The 27174-nt window shown below is 38.3% G+C and overlaps 1 protein-coding gene across 5 annotated transcripts in view; it reads left to right on the forward strand.

Moving 5' to 3' along the window:
• Positions 1–27174, forward strand: part of BBS9 (Bardet-Biedl syndrome 9) — a 227669-nt gene that overhangs the window by 37018 nt on the left and 163477 nt on the right. For all 5 annotated transcript variants that reach the window (XM_081834757.1, XM_081834760.1, XM_081834759.1 and 2 more), the window contains exons 12-18: positions 1008–1061; positions 3562–3658; positions 6755–6859; positions 10552–10692; positions 11301–11396; positions 16552–16724; positions 17560–17712. In XM_081834757.1, the coding sequence (XP_081690883.1) occupies positions 1008–1061; positions 3562–3658; positions 6755–6859; positions 10552–10692; positions 11301–11396; positions 16552–16724; positions 17560–17712 (819 nt within the window). The remainder of the gene's footprint in view (positions 1–1007; positions 1062–3561; positions 3659–6754; positions 6860–10551; positions 10693–11300; positions 11397–16551; positions 16725–17559; positions 17713–27174) is intronic.

A 27174-nucleotide genomic window follows, 5' to 3' on the forward strand; every position in this document is an offset into this window, starting at 1 on the left:
TCCTGGTCCCACCAAGAGCTGTCAATCAAATGTTAATCCTCCACTGTTTGCCTCCAACTGTAAATGAACATTGGCTATACTCAGGCATCCTGACAAACCATGGTTTGAGCTAACTATATTTTAGAACACAAAGGCAAGCCCTGGTTTAAAGCCACTTTTCTGCTTTCCTTTTCTGCTCTTTTGGCATTTGGCTTCATAATTTTATTCTCATCTCCATGGTGTAATAGCATGTGGAGGCAGAGTAATTGATTTAACTGTGGCTTCTTAATATCTTGGAAGATAAACTCCTGTAAAACAGAAAAGATTGGAATATGTTGGTTTAACTGTATGTACAGAAAAATCTTGCCTTTTGTTTCCTCTTTTTATATACAATTTTAAGCAAAGATTTTGAAAAAATATTTGGGTGAGATCCAAGACATTAGCAAAAGACATTTGATATGCACAAACTTATCTGTCAAATACAGTGGTGCCCTGCAAGACGAATGCCTCGCAAGACGAAAAACTCGCTAGATGAAAGAGTTTTCCGTCTTTTGAGGTGCTTCACAAGACGAATTTCCCTATGGGCTTGCTTCGCAAGACGAAACGTCTTGCGAGTTCTTGCGAGTTTTTTTCCTTTCCCCCCCTTTTTCTAAGCCGCTAATAGCCGCTAAGCCGCTAATAGCTGCTAAGCCGCTAATAGCCGTGCTTCGCAAGACGAAAAAACCGCAAGACGAAGAGACTCGCAGAACGAATTAATTTCATCTTGCGAGGCACCACTGTAGAGTAATAGTCACAAGCATATAACATCCATTGGATTTGGCTGTTTTACTATACTGATAACACAGCTCCAGTGAGTTGAATGGCTGAGTGATTGGGCTGCCGTAAATATTACCCAATATTTTTGTGCATCTTAATTCTTTTATTATTGTTTTAAGATCTCTACAGTAAGTTGAAATCTAGCCATACAATATGTTCATTCCTGTGTGATACTGATTTTGCTGTTTCTGTGTGTTTTTTCTTCTTCACAGCAAGCCATTGAGAGTGAAGTAAAAGCAGAGGTGGTTCCTTCTGTGACAGTAAAGGTATTGTGCTTGTTGGGACTTTAAGACCAAGTATAACAATCAAAAGATTCAAACCATTTTTTTATATTTAGAGGGGTGGTTCTAGAAAATATACAGAAATGAATGAGATTTTGGTGATTTACATTGCTTGTGATATGCATTAAAGAAATAAAAATTAGATGTATACAGTGCTTTTTTCTGGGGGTACGCAGGGGTACGCATACCCCTGAACATTTTGTGAATCTTTGTACTTTTGTCCATTTACTGTATTTATTTTTCCTGATTTGAACTATAAAATGGTGGTTTTCTTGAGTCAAAATGAGAGTACCCCTAAACATTTTGTAGAAAAAAAGCACTGGATGTATACATCATGGGTCTGTGTGTTATGGGAAAAGCTAAGAGAAATGCCTTCTGGAACTATGGAGAGGATTATGTTTAACAATCATAAACATTATCTATGGTCTTGGAAGTGAGCCTCTCTAAGAAGATGCTATCTTCTTGAACCAGGACTGACTCACAGGTTACAGATAGGTAGCCGTGTTGGTCTGCCATGGTCAAAACAAAATAATAATAATAATAATAATAATAATAAAATAAAATAAAAATAAATAAAAATAAATAAAAATAAAAATAAAAAATAAAAATAAAAAATAAATAAAATAATAATAATAATAATAATAAATAAAAAAAATAAAAAATAATAAATAAATAAATAAAAAAATAAAAAAATAAAAAAATTCCTTCCAGTAGCACCTTAAAGACCAACTGAGTTAGTTCTAGGTATCTGAAGAAGTGTGCATGCACACGAAAGCTCATACCTAGAACTAACTCAGTTGGTCTTTAAGGTGCTACTGGAAGGAATTTTTTTATTTTTTTATTTTTTTTTTGTTTTGACTCACAGGTTGTCATCGTTTGGATGCTTGCTGAGTTCCATACCCCATGAAAAGCTCAGTATGAACTCCCAGACCCACCTTTCTCCTCCTCCACTGTTGCATGTTCAGCTATCCTATTCAAGCATGCAAACAGTGACAGATGCAAGGAGAAGAAACACTTTGCCTCGACCTCTCTCTTTTTGAGCAGTGGTGACGATTTATCTGTAGAGAGAGTGAGAGTATACAGTAATCTTCTGTCTTCAAAAGTGAGCATAATGATTTTCAGAGAAATAATCTTTGTTGATAATTATTGTTTCAACGTAAAATACTGCAGCCAGTTTATTTACATTTCATACATGCTTTCATGGGCTTCCAACTGAGGTTCATGAGACTTGGTCCCAAATGTATAGTGGATGACAATTGCTGACATTGTGGTCTGCTGGTCAAATAAAAAACTTGGTCTCCAGCTTATGAGTTTATAAATACAATCATAATGTTGCTAAAACACACACACACACACACACACACACACACACACACACACACAATGTTTTATCTATAATAATAATAATAATTTATTATTTATACCCCACCCAGTGGTCTGTTAAACATTAAAAGCTTCCCTAAAGAGGGCTGCCTTCAGATCTAAGTACTCTAATGATGGTGGAAGCAGAAAAATCCTGAACTAGGTTGAATACCATATTGGCCTGAATATAAGCTGCACTTCCCTCCTCATGTCTGACCGTGAAAAGTTAAAGTGCAGCTTATATTCATGATCTTATGGTAAGCAGATAGGAATATCATGCTAGGAGCATGATGAAGTGGCGCCCACCCTGCATGTAGTCCCCTGCCCTCTTCCCCAAGGCTGGGAAGGGAGAGAGCGAGGAAGGGGAAAGGCTGCCAGCAACACAGTATGGCTCCCCCCCCCACAACCCCACCCAGTATGCAGCCAGGAACGGTGAGGAAGGAAGCAGCTTATATTCTGGTATTTTTTCTTTTTTTCTTTCCCCACCCCCTTCCAATTTTAAAGGTGCGGCTTATATTTGGGTGAGGCTTATATTCGGGCCAATACGGTATATACATATATACCGTATATGCATATATGTTCTTTTTTATTTTATGTTCTTTTTTATTGAAACATCAGGACACTAGCAACAACACAAAAAAGAAAAGAAAAATAACAAAACAAAAACAATATACAGCAATAAAAAGAAATTAGAAAATAGATATTGACAATAAAAGTTACAACCAACGCATCCTTAACATTTACACCACATAAATATATATAACATAATATTTTGACTTCCTTCACCCTGATATCAGCTTTTTAATTTATTTCTTTTCAACTCTATATGCATATATGTTCACTACAATGGAATTAAAGGATGTTTAGTGAATATTTTTGTTTCATAGATTTATGGCAGAGGGAGTGGGAATTTCCCAGTGGAGCATAATATTCCAATTGCATTCTATTCATTAAAAACTCATTTTCTTGTACATAAATCTTTGGAAGATCTCCAACTGATAAAAAGTACAAAATAATAGCACTTCAAAAGTTGTTACTAATTTACTGTTCCCTTTTCAGTTGCAATGTGTTCTAATTCACCTGGTATTTCCATAAATGCCTTTCTAATTTTTACTTCTAACAGATCACTGTGGAGGGCAAACAGCCGACACTTGCAAAATTATCAGTATGTGTTCAACCTCCTTTAGCTTTGACTCATGACAAATTCACCTTGAAATTAGGTAAATGTTCCAGCTTTGATCTATAGTTATTTCTCTTTTTTGTCCATTGCCTATCAAACTACTGGTACTACTGGTATTCATTAACACTGTACTCCTTTTCTGAGACAGATATGTTTAACTTTGAGTCTATATTCTTTCTTTCTTTCCCCCCTTAAAAATAGGTCCAAGTAACAACCTGTCATGTAAATAGTGATAGGAAAGATGGAAGCTAATCACATCAGGTCCCATTATAATATATAATTCCATTATATCAGTAATGGAAATTCTTAGAAATGTTTCTAAGAGGATACTAGGACAACACCAAGGCCCACCTGCCACTGGCTAATATATATTTAAAATAACAGAACAAGTAAATAGTCTAGAATGAAGCCTGCCCTGTTCTGTATTCTGTGTTTTCTGTATTACTTGATTTGAGCATCAGGCATTCTTAAATACAGTGGTGCCCCACAAGACGAACGCCTCGCAAGACGGAAAACCCGCTAGACGAAAGGGTTTTCCGTTTTGGAGGCGCTTCGCAAAACGAATTTCCCTATGGGCTTGCTTCGCAAGACGAAAATGTCTTGCGAGTTCCTGCGGGGTTTTTTCCCTCCCCCCCTTTCCTAAGCCCTAAGCCGCTTATCAGCTGATCCGCTGATAAGCCGCTTATCAGCTGATCTGCTAAAAGCCGCTAAACCGCTAATCCGCTAAGCTGTCAATGGGCTTGCTTCGCAAGACGAAAAAACGGCTATACGAAGAGCCTAACGGAACGGATTAATTTCGTCTTGCGAGGCACCACTGTACTTGACTGCATCTCACTTGTTGCCCTAGTGCTTCCTCAGAAACACCCTTCCCGCGAGCACAGTGGTCAATTCCCTACACCAGAGAGTCAGGCTTTGGGCTTGAGAAAGAGAATGAATGAAACTTTATTTGCGTCAGCCGTCGGCCATAGTAACAAAAAAAATTGCGATATACACAGAACAAAATAAATATTCCATTATATAAAACACAGTTTAGGGTCCTGAATCAGCAGTCAAATAGTGGACCTTATTCTAATTGCCCCAGCTAGAAGCCTTGCAACCTTTGCTTTGGGCTTGTATTGCCCAGTTCACAAGATTAATTACTTTTGAAACTTGGTAAGACTTTCAAAAGCAGTTTATGATACGGCACTGGGTCTTAAACAGAGCAAATGACTCATATTAGATATTCCTACACCCTTGAGTCACCTAAAGTATCTCTTTGGAATGAGGGTAATAGTGAGCGGCCCGAACACTAGTAGCAAAGAACTGGAAAGGGGAAAATGTTCCGACTATAATGGATTGGCAGAATAAATTACAAGAATATGTGGAAATGGCGCAATTGACCAACAGCCTAAGGGGCAGTTCAAGACGAGAATTTGCACAAAAATGGGATATAAGAGATATGCACAAAAATACACCAGTACAAAATATGTACAAAAATATGCCAGTTCTTTTTCGTCTATGGCAGCATTCGATTGACCTTGGATAAAGAAATATATGAGAAATAAGAGCAACGGTACAAATTACTGTAAGAATGTATTAGGGAATATATAAAGAATAGATTAATAATGGCAGGTACATTCACTATTAGGGGACGCGGGTGGCGCTGTGGGTTAAATCACAGAGCCTAGGACTTGCCGATCAGAAGGTCGGCAGTTCTAATCCCCGCGACGGGGTGAGCTCCCCTTGTTCGGTCCCTGCTCCTGCCAACCTAGCAGTTCGAAAGCACATCAAAGTGCAAGTAGATAAATAGGTACCGCTCCGGCGGGAAGGTAAACGGCGTTTCCGTGTGCTCCTCTGGTTCACCAGAAGCGGCTTAGTTGTGCTGGCCACATGACCCGGAAGCTGTACGCTGGCTCCCTCGGCCAACAAAGTGAGATGAGCGCCACAACCCCAGAGTCGGTCACGACTGGACCTAATGGTCAGGGGTCCCTTTACCTTTACATTCACTATTAGAATAAAATCATACAACGGGAATTGACAGAAAGTCCAAAGTCTTTATGATATTTTTTGTCAATAATCTTTGCCAATAATCTTTGTTACTGTAATAATCACAAAGAGTAGCATAAATACAGCTGAAGCTTAAGGTTCATAATTATGTAAGAAAAGATAAGTATATATATATATTTTTGTGTACATGATTGAAATTGTAAGACTATTAATAAAGCTTGTTACATGTTTAAAAAGAAATAAAAAGAAATATGTAGGTCAATTCTGTGTAGATTGCTAGCAGAAGTTTGCAGTCCAAATATTGTCCTTTTGCTTGGAAACTTCCTACTTTGTACAGTAGTTTCATAGCATCTCAGAGTACTTTTAGGAAATGCTGCCAGGATAGAAATGTTGCTCAGAAACTCCCTTTGGCTAGTGAGCTAATTTTCAAATAACACAGAAACTTCATGATGTACCTTGGGCCATTCCAGCGATAACAACCAATTTGTTCATAGCTTCATGTATGTTTGATGTTAATTTCTTAGCGGCATCACAGGATTTTGTCATAGGTATTTTGCCTGTAGTACCAGAACTGAAAGTTTTGTGCAAAAGTGTTTTTAAATTGAGTTTCATTACTTTACTTAAGCAGATTGTACTGCCTTTCATATGGTTTCACAAGGTGGTGTGCAAACAGGAAAAAGATTAAATGAGTCAACTGTCAATAAAAACGACACAGCAGTGACCTTAGCAATTTTGCCAAAGAATTCTGCAAAATTGCAAGTCGTGTATTGATATCCGGCAAAAAGACTATGTTGTATAGTTCTAGATATATCCTTTGAAGGACATAATTGTAGAAGATAAGCTTGGGATACTTGTAAATCCATAGATGTAATTGCATCAAATTATCCAGGAGGCCAGAAAACTAATGTACTAGAATTAGATGGCTCAAGAGGCTGATTGCTACGCTTCTATGGTTTTTCTGTGGGAATTATGAAATTAAGAATTTTAAATATGTATTGTTTATAGATGGATAGCACTGCATGTACTTTTTTTGGGGGGGGGTAACAAATAATAATCTATGATTCAATTAATATTTCCTTAGAAATGGTTTTGCAGAGTTACACAAAGTCTTCCCCCCAGTTGACCTTTTCATCTTTATCTGTGTTTACAGAGTCATCTGTATCTAAAACAGTGGTACTCTCTGCCTTTCTAAAGGGGAATATCTCACCAGCAGATCTGGAAGGTACTGCTCTAGCTTCATATAACACAGCAACAGGTAAATATTCTGAAAATTTGAATAAACGGGGAGGGGCGGCAGTGACTGTTTAAGTTTATAACTGTGATTATTAAACTTGCATTTCAAAATATATTATTCTGTGTAACACCATTAATTTGTCTTAGTGTGTTTGTAGAGGCAACTGTTATTAGCTTCCACCTACAACTGAAGTATCAATTTTCTTCATACCTGAACTGGAAAAGACCACCTTTAAGGGTTAGAAGTTAATTACACCTTTAGCACTTTCGATGAAAGTGGAGTAATCCAGAAATAAGTTTTATCAATATTGTTGTTCACTCCTGCAAAGAACCAGAGGGTTAAACAGTTGTGAAGTCTGGTTATTCCCTTACGCTGCACTGCATTTTGGCTGAGCAATAGCACTTAAGACGTTCTGGAAGCGAAGCATTCCTCAGACAACAATGAAGCCACTGTATTAAAATTATCTGCTTATTTCACAATGTTTATTTCAGCTGTACTCTGGGAGATGGTGCTCTAACACATGTTGTTACCCATAAAAGGAAGTTTTGCTAATCACGTTCTGTGACCGATGTGAAAATTATCTGTTAGTTTAAGGAGAATCACTCTGTTAAGTGCAGAGCTAAGTCACAAACTTGAAACACGAGGAAGTTACACCTTCTTTATAATGATATATTTTTGCCATTTTAAGCAAAGCTGCATGGTGATATGAGATAATAAATTATAGTTGTGGCTTTTACAACACTTGTCTAAAAACCAAAATAGGTGCACTTCATAATTAAAACATCATGCAAAGTGGGCATCCACTCACACAGAGGGGCCTTTCCTGTCTTCATTTCCTTCCCTCTACAGTCCCCTGTGTGCCTCAAAAATCTGTTCCAGAGAATTGGCAGACTCTTTGGAGCAGATCTAGGGGGCATGAGGGGAGGGCTGGAGAGGAGAAATGTTGCACAAGCAGACTGATGTTATTGGCTATTAACATTAAGATTGCTGCAATCAACATTTTGAGAATAGGAAACTGAAAATAAGCTGTCTACTTCTGTAATAAACATTGCGTCTTAAAAATGATGTCAGATAATGAATATTTTATGAAACTGATCATGGAGAGCACTATTATTTTTGTTGCCACACATCTCAGAAATAAGACCAGGTTTGCAAAATGTCTATCTCTGACCTTTAGCCACCAGATAAAATAGAGATAGTAGAGCAGAGTTTGGCAACCTAAGGCCTATGGGCTGGAAGGGGTCCATGAGGGTCGCTTAACCGGCCCATGAGCTGCCCCTGAATTGGGCCGACCACTTGGCGAGTCCCCATGAGCTGTGTTAAACCGGTGTGGTGCGGTGCAGGGACTCTCTTCCGTGGCTCCAGAAATCATTTGCACATGCGCAGATGCCGGAAATCGTGTCTGCGCATGTCCGCGGCACCAGAAATCGCTTCTGCGCAAGCCCAGACGCCAGAAAACGCTTCTGCACAGGCTCAATTTTGGGCGTCTGGGCATGCGCAGAAGCGATTTCCAGCGCTGTGGACGTGCAGATACGATTGCCGGTATTGCGCTGTGCCGGTCTGGCCCACGGAGGATCTCTGCGGGAGTGATCAGGCCCGTGCCCGGTAAGCCTTGCCAACCCCTGTAGTAGAGTATAGGCAGGCCCCCATTTACGTGCTTTCAATATTTGTGCATTGTGCTGAACCTGGCAGTGACCGGAAACATCATAAAGACATCACTAAAATGTCGCTAAAAGGGTGGAGTGGGGGCAGGGGGAGCCTAACAGGGTGTTTGCAGGCTTTTCCGGTGGGTTTCAATTATACGCAATTTCACTGGCTCACACAGTGCCTTGGAACGTAACCCTGACATACACGGGGGGCTGCCTGTAGCAAAAATGATTTGATCCCTATACTGCTTTAGGTACCATCCTCATTAGCCAGTCTCTAGTTAGACACCTAGAATACCAATTGTTCACAAGCTATAGAGGGCAGTCACATGGTGACCTTTCTGGGTCGCAGGCATGCCATTGGTAGTACAGACAGAATCATTAATAAACCAAGATAAATTAAGATATCTCACCAACATGCCATAAAACATTTTCCCCCCTTCAGGTAGCCCTTTAACTAACGCTGCTGGATATTTCAGTGGGACCTGCACTGTTGTGTTTGGTTCTTAACTTCTCTTCCTCATGGCATGGGTTCTCCATAGTCCTCTTCCTTGCTCTTTGCTTTCCTTCATCATATTCTCAGCTTTCTGTCCAACATCTTATGTTACATGTTTCTTAGAGGTGGTGGAGGAGCAACATAGCCTACATCTTACTTAAGGAAGCTAGGCTTTTCTTTCATTCTCAATTATTAGATTTTTGTTGAATTTCTGTTATTAGTTGTATTTTGTTCTTTTCTTTCTCTTTTGCTTTCGCTGATGTTATGGTAGATCTCAACCCAGAGGGTAAGTGAATTATAGGCTGAATCAAAATCAAAATTAGTGATAGTTGTTATTTTAAAGTAAAAATGTATATATGTGAGCTGCCGGTTGCCCCTTTAGAAGTGTCTTCAAAAATACTTTGATGATACTCTGTTCCACTACAGATGCCAATTAGCTTAGCAACACTAAGATGGCTCTGTTACCAAATACCATTGTTGTAACTTTAATTTGCACATTCAAATTTCAATTGAATTTTCTGATTCCTCCCCCTCTTCCATTTCATGACATTTGACACCACTGTTTATATATGCCTGTGAACTGCTACTGAAATAAGGAGCTACTAGAATCCTTATTGTGTTTGCTGGCATAAGTAATCCAAATGTTAACTCTACTTTAATTTCCTTTAGGGATAGTGAAGCCATTTAATTATTCATACACAAATATAATAAAATCCAGGTTAGCCTGTAATTGTCAATTAGAAGTGCGATAACTTGTGGACTTTCATTGTTTTGTGTCAGTGCAAATGTAGCATTGGATCAAGGGATGCAATAGTGTTAAAATGTATCACTTTACTTTCAATTATATAGTTGAATGGTTGCCACTCGCAGGAAATAATATGACCCCACTGCCTTGGTGACCCATGTTCTAGGGGAAAAACAGATTTTATTCCTCTCTGAATGGTCTGGACCATTGCAGTCCATTTACTTTGTCCCATTGAAGTAAATGGGAGCTACTAAGCCTGCTCTTATTTGCTTAGTCTTTCATGCTACAACTTGATGGAACCCAGGAACTGTCTTGCTTGCTTGTACATGTGTGTGCTTGTATTTTTACATAGTTCTGGTAGTTATCCAACTAATGAAATTCCAATGAAAATGATTAACTGGTTATTGATCATTACATATTTTACTTTTTATTGATATTTTACAATCTGCATGAATGATTTTGTTTTTACATCTGACTGCTGATGAAAGTTAACAAACCAAAATAAGAGTTATTTGAGAAAAATTACTGAACTCCTGTGCAAAGTTATTCAGATGCTCAGCATAATGTCAGGAAATTGCTGTGTATTTTGAGGTCAGAAGATTAATATTTAAGAAAATATCTGTTGCTTCATTATTAAAGATAGAGGTTGTTTTAATATTTGGGGTTTTTGTTATTGCATTTTTTTTCTTGTTGCAGATTTTCATTTATATGATATGTTATCATCCTGCAGATTTTTTATTTTCAGTAGCTGCCCTAAGCAAAGTCTTATACCTAATCTCAGTATATTTAGACTTGACAATTACAAGACACACATGATTTGTTTCAGGTGCACCAAGAGTTTCCCAGTGCAAATTTCGATTACCATTGCGGTTAGTTTGCTCTCCAGCTCATCCTTCAAAGACAGCAAGCCAGAAGTTAACTATTGATACCAACAAGCCTCCAGTCAGCCTTGTTACCCTTTTCCCAGGTAGAACTTCAGTTAAGGACGCACCTCTGACATGATTGATTTACCTAGAATGCTTGAGTAATGAGCTTAAATGGAAGAAACATTTTGACTGTATCTGGATTGGTTTCTCAATGTAGTTTGTACATTTAGAATTTTGTCAAAACCCACTTAAGTTTTGCTAGCTTTATTATTAAGTTGTTTTACCACATGGAAGGTTTTTATGTGAAATTCTCATCATACAGTATCCAAATGAAATACATTGATATATTTTGCTTCTAATATATGCACTATTTAAATAACTATATGCCGGTCAATTTGGTTTGCTGTGGATATGATATTATCACATGGGAATCCAATCCATTGTATAGAGTTTATGGTCTTGGTTAGATGCAATTTATATAACAGCAGATAGTTGTAAAGCCAGCATGAATGTTTATATCTGATAGATAAAGGGACTTTGTGGTCCAGTGACATAATGTATAAGAAACAATGCATTGGCACATTCTCACCCAAAATTATTTACAATATGAAGTCTATTGTAAACCTGAAATCTAAGTAGATTTATGGGTGCAGTGTTAATGGCATGGACAAACTGTGTAAATTATACATTTCATTTCATTTTATTCCAGACTTTGCTGATCAGGCTGATGAAGACCAGCTAAATGCTTTAGGATTTCAATTATTAGGTGGCTCCCGAGTCACATTACTTGCTTCAAAAACATCGCGTAAGTATCTTGTTGAACTGAAGTTATGGATGAGATCTTCACATGATAGAGTTTGTGCAATACTTTTGTCCACAGTGTGACGGGGTGGGTGTTAACAGTAAATCACATGGAATAAGCAAAGTTAACTCTTTGTTCGAAGAGGTCTGCTCACAAGTGCCAGGCCTTATGAGGCAGTTGTGGAGACTAAAGGTCCCCAGCTTCCCACAGTTGCATAAGTCTCCCCATCCCCCCTGATCTTCCTCAAGCAATTGGGCGCCCCTGGCATACTTGTCTTTGCTCCTCCCTCTTCATACCTCTTTTGGTTCTGGAGGACCAGGAGGAGGGGAGCTTGTCGCAGCATTAGGGGGAGACACCCTGTCTTCTTCACCAGCCTGACTCATCTCTGCCTCTTGGCCTCCCTCCTCTCTTGCTTCAACTTCCGATTCTGATTCAGGACTTCTTTCTGCCACAGATGGTCCCTGTTCACTAAATCCTGTTCAGCTTTTCAGTTATTGGCTTCTGAGGATGTTGGTAAGAAGCTTGGTTCAGCTGGCTGAGCACTTGTATGCTAGGCTTTTGTCCTTCATGGCTTGTTAAATCTAGTAGGGAAGCAATATCAGGCTGGGTCCAGGAGCTTGTAATTGTGTCATTGAGAAATTGGTTACAGCTTTTTTTTAAAAAAAGAAGCCAGAATTCAACAAAGCTGAAGAAGCATTATTATTAATCAGTGGGATTTGGCCACTGTTTCATGACTGAATTCCAACTATTTTGTTCCTTCTTCTCTTTCCCTTCTCTCATTCCTGCCTTCGTTGTTGTTGTTGTTGAATTTATATGCCACTTCTCCTCCATTTGGTGGGCCTCAAAGCAGTCAACAGAAAATAAAAAAGCAAAACTAAAACAAAACATACAAATTAACAAGTCATTACCGGTAATAAAACTGTAGAACATCCATAATAAAGCAAGAATCAGAAACCTTGCTTGATTGTCTGTTTCAAAATATGAAATACATGCTTTTGAAAGACAATACATTTAAAATCCTTGTGGTGTACTGTTAATTAGTATTTGAAACTAGGGTTTGAAGTTTGTTTTAAATCTGTGGTCTATGTAAACCAGTTTAAAGTGTGCAGATTGAGACCTCAGGAGCAGCTGGTGCCATGGGATGGTGCCGTGTTGCTGCCATCCTGACAGTGGCCTCTTTGCTACTTACTGGGATGGTGTCAGGACTGTGTGGGTGCACCAGTGGAACCAATCCAGTAGTTCTGAGCCTCGGGCCTTTCAGCTCGTTGTTTAGATTCTAGAATGCTGTGAAGAATTATCTAAGTTTGGTGGCATGAGCTTTCCTCTATTCGCACGGATGTCGAGAATTCTTAAGCTGTAAAAGACCTTAATATCTTTCCCCATAAATCCTGTGATGGGAAACATCTGGACAAGTAGTTATTCAGTGACTCTCATGGTATCAATTAGTTTACTTTTTGCAGGCTTCATTTTTGTTTGTGTTTGGTTGTGTGAACATTCTTTGAGTGTTGTATGATAATTTTTAATATTTGTTTGACAGTAAAAAAATTTAAACAGTTGAAGTAACTGGAACATTCCATAACAAAGATCTGAGAAGACTTGTAATTTTTTTTGTAAATAGTTTTACGTGTAAGCTAAAATTAGAATTGGTTATTTGGATTCTTGTTTTACAGAATTGGTAGCTTAAATGATATACATGTGCAAACAAGATCTCAGCTGATGGCAATAAGTGTTCATTTATTAATGAAAGGAAAAGAAGCCTTAAGTATCCCACCAGAGGCATTGGCTAGCTGAAGTGTATTGTAACCCTTTAGCTTGAACAGGGAGCTTTATCTTCCCATCTTTTCTCCCACTAATAATTTTCTTTTCCATTTGGGTTTGTTTATTTATAGACCTGGCTTGATGCTTGCTATCTCAGTATAAGCTTTCCCACAGTACAGATGCTTGAAGCATACCCTAGCGTTTGATGCAATAGTGTCTAGAAACTGCTGCACCGTAAAACCTTTAATCTTACCCGTGTACCCATGCTTCTACTTTACTCTTTTACCAGCTGGGATTCTGTAAAGATTACTGTTGGGAGAATAATTTACATTTGACACTAAGTTCATAGTATTGTAGAATTGGAAGGTACCTTGAGGTTGATCTAGTCCAACACCCAAACCAGAAAGCAACTCTCATATTGAATGTAAATTTCCACGAGCAGATGGATAAAACTCAGTTATAACTTACAACTGTCTCAGAAATAATTATATCCCATGCCCATAAAGGCTTTTATGTGGCTTTTGGGTGAGAGATTGATTCCTACGCTCACAAGTTGCTTAACCGTGTCAGAGATCCCGGGAGCTGACAACTTTTTGGTCTCTTGACACAGAAATAACTGTTTACTAAAATTCTTGAAAAAAATATGCCCCTTCATCCAACTTTCAATAAGTATTTCATTGCTGATAATGGTGATTTATGGGTGCTTGTGGTATTCATAATATCCCATAGGTTCTTAAAAACAATTAGCTGTGCTCAGTATTGAGCGTGGTTTGGGCTTACGCAAACATGACTTAGAATGCTTGTCAACAGCTAGTGTGCCATCTGTCCTTCTGTATAAAATTTAATATTTAATATTTTGAGGGAAAAGCTGCTTTCCTCGAACATACCTGTTTTCATAATCTTAGAATGTAGACCTGTAAGTAACAGTTACTCTTTTGCTGTTTTCAGCAGAATTGTACAACTAAAGAGCTCTATTTCGTTTATATGCTATAGATTTTTTCAGAGTTTTCTTTCTCTTTGTAATAGATCAAATAAGCCATTAGTTTTATCCTACCATTCCACTTCAGTGGAGTCATCTGCTGTATTTTCCTGCTGGTCAATACAATTTTAAAACCGCTGATGACCTCTTTTTTTGCCTAAATTTGACTCAGGGACTAATTTTAGATGAGGGAAGATTTGTTCAAAATGTCTGGTCTTTATTCCTAGATATATTTCTAGCATAATGAAAATAAGATGGTATGTTATCATTAACAAATGGTTTTCGGCTTTTAAAAGGACATGCTTTTATATGAAACCTGCCCATTTTCCTTGTATACTGTAAATATAATTTGTCATTGTCCCATCTATGAAATGCATTTTCTGGGAAGTGTGCCAGTAGAAATGTTATACAATCTTGGATAACTAATCTTATGAATTGCTTAATAAGCAAAGTTTTAAGCCTCATCTTTTTTAAAAATAAAAAACTTGGCCAAACTTCTAAAAAGTAGAGCATTTTAAGTTTTTTAAAAATATCCCCTCCTCATTTCCACCCTTCCTCTTATTTTTCCTCACAACTGTTCTCTTACATATTTTGAAGAGATGACTTATAAACATAGCATTTTCAGACTTAGTTTGAAACTACAGTATTATTGCTGTATACCTGGCCATTTCATTGGCCCATTTTTATTAAGGGATGATATGCGTGAAGCCTGCATCAACCACAAAACTTTTAACTTGCATGATATAAGATGCAGAATCCCACTCCTTGGTAGCTATGATGTTTTGCTCTTTAAGATGGATATGCACTTCAGAGTCCTTTCTCTATTAAGATCCCTTGTAGTCAAATGAGATTAGAATTTTACCTGGTCATAGAAAATTGCAGAGCATATTATTTTGATAGCTGAGATATGGAAATACCTAATAAACGTTAGGTTTTAGAATCCTACCTTTGAGATCATCTGATGATTCTGAATGTGAGAATGCTCAATCCATTTCAGATAAATCACGTTTGTTTCAGAGTTATGGGTCCTTTTAGCTAAATGGAAAGCGAGAGCTGCCATTTTCCAATATGGTAGCATTTTTCCAAGCTGAATTTATAAAGGGAATTTTCCATATTGTATCCTAGCTATCAACTGAGTATACCCTGAATTGTTCAGTTTTTAATTTCAAATGTCCTGGATGTAAAATTTTGCTACTTGTTCTGAACTATTGATGTGTTAGGGTCAATGCAAACAGGTCTCCTATCTTTTAACCATGATTGAGATTGGGAGAAACCTTTGGACACACATGCCGCTTCCTCCTGCCTCTTCAAATTTATTGAACCATGAACCATTGGTTATCATTAACATGAACCATTTTAAGTTGGAAATCAGAGCTTGAAATCCATGTGAACTAACAACTTCCAAAGAAGTGTTTTTGTTAGATAATAAATAAACGAATTAATTAAATTTCTATACCACCTTACATCCGAAGATCACAGAGCGGTTTACAATATAAAAATACAACAATGCACACCGTAATAACAAACAAAAACAATACCCGCCTAGTTTAAAAGGCCCCCTTTTTTAATTAGCCAAAGGACTGGGAGGAGAGGAATGTTTTTGCCTGGCGCCTATATCACAGAGAATCTTGTGGCACCTTAAAATTAGGAATTCTTATTGCAATAGGCTTTTGTAGGCTAGTGTTCACTTCATCACATGCATTAACTATTGCCCTCTGTTGACAGATGTGCGTGTATGTGTGAAGTCACCCCTGAACAAAAATGATGGAATGGATTTGATGGGGAAGTACCCCTGGTTCGTGAAAAAAAAACCAATGCTTGTTTACCTGATTTCTGAAAGCACAAAATATTAAAGGAGGTTTTATTCTCTAGCTTGCTACTGGAGAATGTCCCCAGAATTTGGAGCAAGGAAGGAAGGCAGAATTGCCACAGGCATCTCAATGTAATTGACAACAGTGAATTCCTTAAAGCATGTTTGTAATTGTGATAATTGTGACACAGAATTCCCACCATATTGCTGAAAAAGTGTTTAAATATTTAAATTGATGCTATTGGTGGAAGAGATGGGAAAAGGGGAACTATTAAACATGCTAAATTATGAACACAGAAAATTTTTTCACAGGTGAAATCTGGAAAATACTATATTCATTAAACTAATAGTAATAATAATAATAGTAATAATAATAATAATAATAATAATAATAGCAACAACGTAAGTAGAACTGTTATCAAGTATAGCTGTATGTACATGTGCACCTCACCTTTATGCTCTGCTCCTGTAGTCTTTAGTTTATATTGGGGTTTTTTATTCTTGTTTGTCTTTTTCTGTCTTGTGTATAACTAAATTCATTAAAAAATGGCCCTACTTAATAACTGATAGTGAATCAGCTACTAATTTTTATTTTGCTTTTCATTTTCAAGAGCGCTACAGAATTCAAAGTGAGCAGTTAGAAGACCTTTGGCTAATTGTGAAAGAACTCACTGTTCGTCTTGAAGAACATTTTAGGAAACAAAACTGCAAAGACTTTGCATGTACTTTTTCTGGCCCAATCCCCTTACAAGAATATTTTGAAATAATTGATCATCATTTTGAGGTATGCATATTAATATTTGTGATTTTGTAATGAAATTTGGCTGGTGACTTTTTCAGTTGTTATTTTGAGCTGTTACAGTTGTTTATAAACCAGTGCATTTATGTAGGGGCTGCAGTCATGGTGTGTAGGCTCATAGTGACCCATCTTCAAGCCCTTAATGGCTTTGTGTATGTTTTTATAAAGAGGAATGGAGATTATGTCAGGGCTGTTTGGGCTGTGAAAGTCAGCATCTCATTTCTAATAATCTTTGCCAAACCAATAGTATATTAACATATTCTTCAAAACTCTTAGGAACACTTGGCACAGTCATTATAGACAGGAATATGAGTTGTTTTGATATTGGATTGACATTTGATATATATAAAAAATTGCCCTCCCCTAAAAATAAAAATCTATTCCTAAAGACAGTGTTTTAAACATTTTAAAATACTGTGCCTGATTTCTGCCGCAGCTAGTAAAATATCATTGAGCATATGTGCTGCAGATCCAGTGTACTGAAATAATTCATAACCTGCTGATGACGAGATAATTTCACCTCTGTCATGAAAACCCATGGTAAGATTATCATGCATTACAGTAGATTGCCTTCACTGTCAACAATTATTTTCAATTTTGGTAATACCTGGCATTATTCTAGCCTGTTAGTTGATCTGATGATGAGTGTGAAATTACCGGTCTTCAGACTGACTACCTTACCATAGAAAAGCACTCTGCGAATTACTACAGTAAAACTTCCAGAAATGCAGTTGTTCTCCACCTGTTTGTTATAAATGTGTCATGTGAAAATATTATTGCATTTTGGAATATTTTTAACTTTTTCCTTGCTTAATTGTAGCTGCGCTTGAATGCTACTAAATATGAGCAACTATTATCTGAAAGAGCCATACAGTTTAGAGCTATTGAACGACGACTGCTGACTCGGTTTAAAGATAAAACCCAGGCTCCTCTGCAACATCTGGACACCTTGTTAGAGGGAACTTACAGACAGGTCAGTATAGTTGGGTTATGAGCCTGACTCTTTAATGTCTCCCCCCACACTAAACACATAGTTTTAAAATACATAAGCGATACCTTCCTGGTTACATTTACCAGCTGAGAGACCATGGAACAGTAATTTGTTTAAACTAATATTCCCTGCAACTTTCCAGATGATCTGCAGTGGTTTTTATTTGATCTTCAGATACTGAATTGCTACTCTGAGCTCTCGCAAACTTTGACAGTGCATCATTCTTTCCGAGCTGAAATAGTTATGTGAAAATATTTTATAGTTCAGAGCTCATGTAAACATTTATGGTATACTGTAAACTGATGGAATGGTTTAACTGATGTAACATCCACAACAAAATAATCTTGAGACGAACAGTCTCCTTTTGCAAATGTATTTACATCCTGGGTCTTTCAAAGGCAATAGCTGAAGTAATTGAAAGCAAATCAACTGATATACTGTTGCAAGATGGAACACAGTTTGAGTTTCTGCCTCAGTAAAGAACATAAGAGTGTTGCTGTATCAGACTATAGTTTAATCTCATTTCCGATGGGGGCCAGCTAGGAATTTTTGGGAAATCCAGAAGCAGGGCATGAAAGCGTTAGACCTTTTCTGTTGTTACTCCCCAGCAACTGTTACTCATTGGCATTCTGCCTCTGAACCTGGAAGTGCATATAACAAATCATGACCAATAAGCATTGATAGACTCCTTCTCTATGCTTATCTTTTCCACCTTTAAAGCCAACTAAACTGGTAGCTATCACCATTTGTGTGGTAGCAAACTCATGTTTTAAAAAGTTATTTTTTTATTAGAAGGTTTAAAAGCTGCTTAATCAGGAGCTTTCTAAGCAATGCACAAATAAAATTGTAAATAAAACACAGCTAAAATCTACAAAACAATTTTAAATAACAAACATACAAACAGCCATCACAATTAAAACATAAATCAGCCAAACTTTAAAAACAAATATAAATAACTGAGTTACATGAACAAGTTTTCGGCGGGATATAAAACAATATAGCCTGGGTCCCTGCCTAATGTTAATAGGTAGGGAATTCCAAAACACTTGTGCTGCTAATGTGGAATGAACATTATGTGGCACTTGCAAAGGTTTCAAGTTCCAAATACAGTGGTACCTCGGGTTAAGTACTTAATTCGTTCCGGAGGTCCGTTCTTAACCTGAAACTGTTCTTAACCTGAAGCATCACTTTAACTAATGGGGCCTCCTGCTGCCGCCGCGCTGCTGGATCATGATTTCTGTTCTCATCCTGAAGCAAAGTTCTTAACCTGAAGCACGATTTTTGGGTTACTGGAGTCTGTAACCTGAAGCGTATGTAACCTGAAGTGTATGTAACCCGAGGTACCACTGTACTGAGATGGCTAAATAGGCATGTATGGGGCAAGGCAATTTGTTAAGTAAACTGGTTCTAAGCCATTAAGAGTTTATATATCAATAGCAAGCACCTTATCCACATTGTCAGGCTGCATAAACTTAAAGTGATCCCACAGCACATTGCAGTGTTGTGTGAAGAAGTATGTTTATCAGTCCTGAATCTCACTGGAAGCTCCCACATTCTAGTACTGCAAGGAAATCTTTGTATCTCCTTACTCCACACCATACATAATTGTATAGACCTCTACCATGTAATCCTCGTTCCATTTTTCTAAAATAACCCCCCCCCCAATAGTATTTCCTTGTATTAGAATTCCTCCAGTCCCCTGATAACATTAATTTCTCCTTCCATTCAGCAGGCAACACAGAACTGCAGGGAGCTTCACAGGGAGGAATAGGTCACTCTGTTCTTCCATGGGTAGCTCACTTTACTTCCACGTTTTGGTATATGAAAGGAGCTCCCTTTGTCACAGCACAGGAACATTTTGAGCTGTTCATGGAATAAGAGAGTGATCTCTTCCTTCATGTGCAGCTCAGCAGTGGGACTCAGTCCAGTTATCTTCTTGCTGCTGATCTGATCTGTAATCTCCAATCAGCTGAGCTGGGGGCAGGGTAGGAAGGTTGCACACTGTTTTAATGTGATTTTGCGGTTTGATAAAATAATTGTCAGTAAGCCTAAATCAGGACTTACTTGATTCTGTATTGGAATAGGGAAGTAAGAAAGTTCAGGTGATTGTATTCTTTCTCCAGATGTCCAACTCCATAAAAATGTTAGGTTATATTGAGTTTTCTTTTAATGTTAAGGACATTTCTTTTTATGAAGAGTAAAATTGGCATTCAATTAATAAGATGTATCTACTGGTTGTTATTTTTATGAAATGCAAAGTTTCATGTTGCCTAGGTTCTTAATATTGGGAATGTTCCAGGCCCCCCCATACAGCCTTGAGCACAATGTATTTTTTTTTATTTTCATTACCTGTAGGGAGTCATAATCAAATAGCAACTTCTTTCTTCCAGTCTGAAGGGCTTCAGGTATTTAGAAATCCATATATCTTCAGTTCTCAAACTTGCTTAATAACTGGAGCAATGGCTTTTCTCAAATAACAATTCACTTGGAAGTTCTAGCTCGGAGAAATGACTTCACTTGGTTCCATTTCAGAAATATATTCAAGCAATAGCATTTACATCCGTAAGTAGGATAGATCATCCTGTTTCCTTTTATAGGAAGCCAAGGATGTAGCTGAGCTGTATCATATTTATCAGCTTTAGAGGCTTGTCCTAGAAAGGAAATTGGAACAGTGTGCCAACTTGATTGGTTTACTTTCACAAAAGGGCCTTGTATTGGCAATGCAGCTGTCTTGAAAAAAAATATCATTGGTATTGTAAAGCACTTAATGTAGCCTGTGTTCCTTTAGACACCCCAGAACTCTAGGTTTGTAATGCAGTTCTTCCCTTTTAAAATCAGAGAACTGTGGAACATAATTTCCTTTGCATATTTTTGCCTATATACAAGGAATGAATATTTCTTAAAATAATTATCCTGTTTTGATATATGGCACAGACATGAAGATAGTGTCATTTATTTGTATTTGTACTTTCTTCCAGTAATCTCCTGCATTTCCCCCCATAATGAAACCCATAGCAAAAAGTATTTCTCATTTTTGAAAGAGAGGGGGGAAGTGTTGGTTTGTGAAGCCCAGATACTGTAGAGGATGTTTTATTGAGCAACGAGATACCTGCATAAAAAACAGGCAAAAACCTTGGTTGAAAACCTTCTGTGAATGGTAAAGCTCCACTGAGATCCAGTGGAAGCTTCTGCTGGAATAAGGGTGTGGTGGGTTTTCACCAACTGCCACCTTCTCCCTGTGCTCCCTCCAGAACAGTGTGGAAGATAGGGTCTGCAAGGAGGAAAAATGAGCAAAAATCACCTCCTCCCCCTCCAGCCTGTAGAATAATCCTTTGGGTAGCATTCGACACACAGGAAGTGAAACGCCTTTTAAAAACTGAAATAGATCAATAATAATTTATGCTGCAATCCTATCCAAATTTATCTGGGAATACACCCTATTGAATTCAATAGACTGACTTTAGAGTAGCTGTTTTATACAATTGTGTTATTAGTAATTCCAATTGCTTCATTTAAAAAATGTGTTCTCCTTCTTGACATCTAGTTTTCCTTCAAAAACTACTGTTGCTTTATTCTTTCATCAGAGCCATTGTTATTTCCCATTGTATTGCTTAAAGGTAAAGGGAACCCTGACCATTAGGTCCAGTTGTGACCGACTCTGGGGTTGCGGTGCTCATCTCGCTTTGAGGGAGCCGGCGTACAGCTTCTGGGTCATGTGGCCAGCATGACTAAGCCGCTTCTGGCGAACCCGAGCAGCCCACGGAAACGCTGTTTACCTTCCCGCTGGAGCGGTACCTCCTATTTATCTACTTGCACTTTGTCGTGCTTTCGAACTGCTAGGTTGGCAGGACAAGGGACCGGGCAACGGGAGCTCACCCCGTGGTGGGGATTCAAACCACCGACCTTCTGATCGGCAAGTCCTAGGCTCTGTGGTTTAACCCACAGTGCTACCCACGTCCCAATGTATTGCTTAGGACCCATAGAAACATGAGACTAGTTTCCTGACACCAAGCCAGGGCAGGGGGGCACTGTAAACTTTTCACACAACCAGCAGTTCCCTCCTTCCCTGTATGGCAAATTGCCTGTGACACAAATTCTTGGGCCGAGCATATGCCCAGAACACCTTGTTCTTTAATTCTTAAGAGTACATCCACTCAGCTGAGCTATCTTTTTGCACCTGTTTTTCAGTGATGTAGTAAAAAGCAAAGTAGTTCCAGCAAGCCTGAAACCTTAAGAAACACAATTCCAAAGTAATGTTGGGTCTGTAGCTCTCTCTATTATGACCAATATGTGTCTGTTCTAGAATAACATACTTGCAACTATTCTACATAGTGTAAATACAGTTAAACTAATATTGACAATAAGTACATGTAATTAGAGGTTTGAATTTTTAAAATTGAACTTTGGCTTTAATATTGTATTCTGTGCGGGAAAATAAATGTAACAGGATCAAATTTTCTTTGGGAGTAAAATAAGTCAACCTTCTTAAAAACTTGTTTGAAAAGCAGAGTACACATAACTTAACAAACCTAAATACACTTCTTTATCAAACTTTTTTTTGTTTCTCTAGTTTAATGTTATTTAACATCAACACAGACACATCTCAAGCTTCTAGCTGCTGCTATCTCTGAGGAATAACCTTTGCTGTCGTTTCCCAGTTTAAACCTTTCAAACAAAAAGTAAGAGTTATGTGAGAGTATAAATGGTGACTTAACTACACAAACTTGGGGAAAAAAACAAATGAGAACAAAGTTTATTTGCCAGAGTTATTCCTGTTGGTACCATTGTATGCGCCTTAGCATTTACTTACACATAACTAGTAATTTCTACATTTTGACAGCATGTCTCTATTATGTATCGTTTAATTGCCCTATTATGGAATACAGCAGAGCTATTTTAGGGGGTTAGTGCTAATGCAGCTGTGGTAAAGAAAATGGTAGTTGGAAAAATTGGGGGTAACAAATTGATTAGAACATCCCACCTTTTAATTTATAAATTTCTTAATATAGTTTTGGACAAAATAATACCTATGGTTGGCTATTTTATATGACACATTTTAAAGAAAAGAAATGCTGTTTAAAGCATGAAATATTTTTGATGTTCTCATGTACCAAGTGCAGTAGTTTTGCTGTCAAAATAAATTAAAAAATTAAAAAATTGTCCAGTAGCACCTTAGAGACCAACGAAGTTTGTTCTGGGTATAAGCTTTCGTGTGCCTGCTCACTCCTTCAGATACCAGTAGTTTTGCTGCTAATTGAATGTACCGGCTTTCACACAGCTTTCTTGGGCAAGTGTTTTATTTGTACTTCAGTAATTACTCTTGCTAACACATTATTTTATGGTGACCAGTTAAACTGCTCTCACATAACATGTTTGCGCCCTGAAGTGCAAATGTTTGTTCATTAGACTAAAGATGTAAGGCAGGCATGTGGAACCTCCAGCCTGCGCGCCTAATTGGGCCTGGCATTGCTCCCAGTTTGGCCCGCAGTGCTGTTTCCCCTCCAAACCATGCCCACCTGCTCCACAACTAACCTTAAAGCACACTCTTGATTGTGCATTGGCAAGAGTTCTTGTTGTCACAACCTGCTGGGATAGGCTGTGCTACTGAATTCCCTGTCAGCTGAATTCTCTGTAGATACTACTACTACTACTACTACTAATAATTTTTATTTATACCCTGCCCTCCCCAGCCAGGGCCGGGCTCAGGGCAGCTAACAAGCAATAATAAAAACAAGTTGAATGAATACAACTTAAAAACAAGATTAAAATACAACATTAAAATATTGAAACATTAAAATATTAAAATGCAGCCTCATCACAGGAGGAGAAAGGAAAAAGAAAAAAGAAAGAGGGGGAGGGGGAGGGAATCAAATTGGCTCCAGGCCATAGGCCAGGCGCCTGCGGAAAGAAATCAGATCCTGCAGGGCCCTGGTCTCATGAGGCAGAGTGTTACACCAGGCCAGAGTCAGTGTTGAAAAGGCCCTGGCTCTGGTTGAAGCTACCTTCCTTAGGCCCCGGACCACTAGGGTGTTGCTATATATGAACCTTAAGGTCCTCCGTGGAGCATACCGGGAGAGGCGGTCCCGTAGGTACGAGGGTCCTAGGCCGTGAAGGGCTTTAAAGGTCAAAACCAGCACCTTAAATCTGACCCTTTACTCCACCTGGAGCCAGAGCAGCTGGAAAAGCACTGGGTGAATATGCTCCCATTGCAGGGATCCTGTGAGGAGCCTCGCTGCAGCATTCTGCACCTGCTGGAGTTTCTGGGACAGCTTCAAGGACAGCCCCGCGTAGAGCGAATTATAGTAGTCAAGCCTGGAGGTGACCATCGCATGGATCACTGTGGCCAGGTTGGGGCAGGAAAGGTAAGCCAATCACAGCAGAAAGTGGCGCTGGAAGTCACCACCTATCAGCTGATAGGTGCTGAGTTCAAGTTCGGCTGCTGTACTGAGTTCTACCCTTGCAAAAAAATTTAGCTCGAAGTCTGTTCCAATCAGCTGGTAGTACCCTCAGCCAAAAGCCTTATCGAGCAAAGATTAGCAGACATTGAAAATCAACACAACCTCTCCAGGGGTGGGGGTGTCTGCTCCCCCAGGTATCACGGAATAACCCCACCACTTGGCCTTCCATCATACATGTCATCTCTTTCATCTGTACCACACCGACTTGCATTTATCCGTGCAAGGTTTAATGTTTTTCCATCGAACCTGCTGAGCCACAGATTTTCCAAGGGTTTGGTGTCTCCGCTATGCGAGTGTGACGGGAAAACAGTTGAATCTCTTCCACATATAATGTTCAACTGTCCCTTACATAGCATAGCCAGGACTAAATTCCTGGGTCCTGCTTTACTGCGCTTGGTTGGCAGGCCTGTTGAGTCACATGCCGCACTGCTTTTGCAGGATACAGATCCTTCTGTAACTCTGCAGGTGGCGAGATTCCTGAATGCGGTTATCTCACACACAAAAACCACCAAAAAACAACATCAACAACAAAAACTAATCGGACAGTTATGATGAGAGTGCATGACGGATCTCGTCTCCAGTTCTCCTTTTTCTGTGAACCGTCCCTTGGATCTTTCCGGGCCCCAAGCTGTTATTTGTTACTGCTCAATGACCCACCCTTGCATCGTGGTGTTCCCCTTCTGTTGTTAGATGTATTGGTTTTTATGTTTCTGTGCTTTTATGTTTGTACATATTTTATGGGCTAATAGCCGTAAATAAATTTAATTCTAATTCAGCTGGTAGTAACTTCAAGTCCTTCTTGGCTGGGATCATGTAGTTTTACAAAATAATGAATCTGACAGCATTGGGCATCAGCCCAGTGCATCATGCACAGTTCCTTATCCAACAGGGAATCCACATATGGAAGCTTTTTCTGTGGATGTATTGTCTTTGCTGGATTATGTCATCATTGTCCAAGAGCATAATAGCTCAATGGTCCAAAAAGCTGAGCATCAAAAAATTCAGGTAGCTCATTCTACATATGGATTTTTTGAATTGTCACTCTATTTATTCTGCTTTACAAGCAGAATCTATAAACAAAATATGCTGAGACCTTTTTATATTCTTTGTAAAAGAAATGTTTGTTTAATTGCTTTCCTTGCAGACTCTTTAAGATATTTAAATTTATTCAGAAAAAAGGAAAGGAAAAGGGGTCTTTTCATGCTCTTTTGTCCAAGCCATTGAACTAAAATATTTTAGCATATATTAATGAAAGTTTCAAAGCACATTGTGCACGCTGGGTTTAATGCCAGCATATGGCTTAGGACAGGAGGAGTTTTCCTTGTTGTTTCTAGAAGATTGTGAAATTAAGTCTGTCACATTTTTATTGACTCCTGATGGTTCTGTACCTATTCAAATGGATTTATTCTCCATGAGCATATATCAACTTTTGTTTTGACAATTGTATGGTTGGAATACCTATAGTCTGCCCTCCAAAAAGCTTATTTTTTAACTTATGGGTTATTTATGGGTTATTTATTATGAAATCAAAGCATATATTTGTTTGAAGTACTGATACTGCCATGTAAAATACTGAGGAATAACAGCTTGGGATTCAGTGTTTTGTAAGCAGTTATTTAGGATAACTTAGAATGTGTCTGTCTGCATAGTTTAAGGCATCTAGTTTGAAATTTTCTAGTACTGAAAAAGGAGTATGTGTCAAGATGCAAATAAACTGTATTGCATTTGGAGTATTCAGTTTTCTGGCATGTGTGTGCAGAAGTGGCACAAGTACTTCCAGCAGAGTGCAGTAGAAAACAGTAAATATTTCAAAACTTCACAGTTACTTTTAACTACAAAAAACTCATTAAAACAAGACATTGGGATAGAAAGAATTTATGGTTTATGAGCTGTAAAGACACATGCAGAACGCAGTGTCAGAACTGTGCAGTTCAAGTTAGACTTGTTGTTTCTTTTCTCTATCCTGGGATCTCATCGAAAGACACATGAAGAATATAACCGAAATTATGTACAGTTCTTCAAATATTGCTCATCTTCACTAACATTCCTTTTTATTTATTAAGCTGACTGTTATTCCTTAATACAATGAGAGCTTGAGGCTCCAATCCTGTGTTCCCTGTCACAATGTTCAAGGGTCATAGGATAGACTGGAATTCCGTCTCTGCCACCCTGGGTTCCTTTGACACTGATGTCCATAGGGCCAGACGGGGATATGTTGCAAGAAGACTGGGAAGTGGCTTCGTTCTCTGAAGAATGCAAAGCAATAGCAGTCATCTCACAGGCCATCAAACTGGAAATATATTTAGATGCATTTGGGAGCCTAAATCAAATACAAAATAAATTCTAATACTTTTTAATAGCCCAAAAATGAAGGGAGAAACACAACACACTGCTGTGTCCTGCCATGGCTGCTCAAGCCTGGCAAGTTATAGGTTAAGTCAGTTAAACCACCTTCAAATTTCTCCCCTCCCTTTAGGATTCCAGCCCAAGTGACTAGATTAAGTGATTCCTGTGGCCCATGGAATTAGTTGTGTATGCACAAACTGGGGAAGGGTTAGCATCAAAAGACACTATTTTATTTTATTATTTCCCCCCATAAATTTTATTGAATCTTTTCATCATACTATACAATAAAAAAACCTAATCTAAATAAAAATAAAAACCAACAACAAAACAAAGATAGAACAAAGAAAATACAAAGGTAGATCTTAATCCTTGTCTTACACAGAATGGTGTGGACCGTCCCTGCTCTCACCTGAAAGCTTCCCTTTCTTCTCCCAGCCTCCCATTCTGGGAAATCTTACTTCCCTGCCTATCACACAGGGTTCTTCACCATCCATTCTTCACCTTCATGTGCAAACAATCCCCTCAGTAACCCAGAGTAGAGGACCATTAGCTGTTGAGAATCTTTCTTGGGCACAAACAATTAAAACATGCATTTTGTTTTGCTTTCAACCTTTTAGTGATCTTCACTTTTTAAGCCAGC

The sequence above is a fragment of the Podarcis erhardii genome, assembly GCF_964252035.2.
Source record: "Podarcis erhardii genome assembly, chromosome: 12".
NCBI lineage: Eukaryota > Metazoa > Chordata > Lepidosauria > Squamata > Lacertidae > Podarcis > Podarcis erhardii.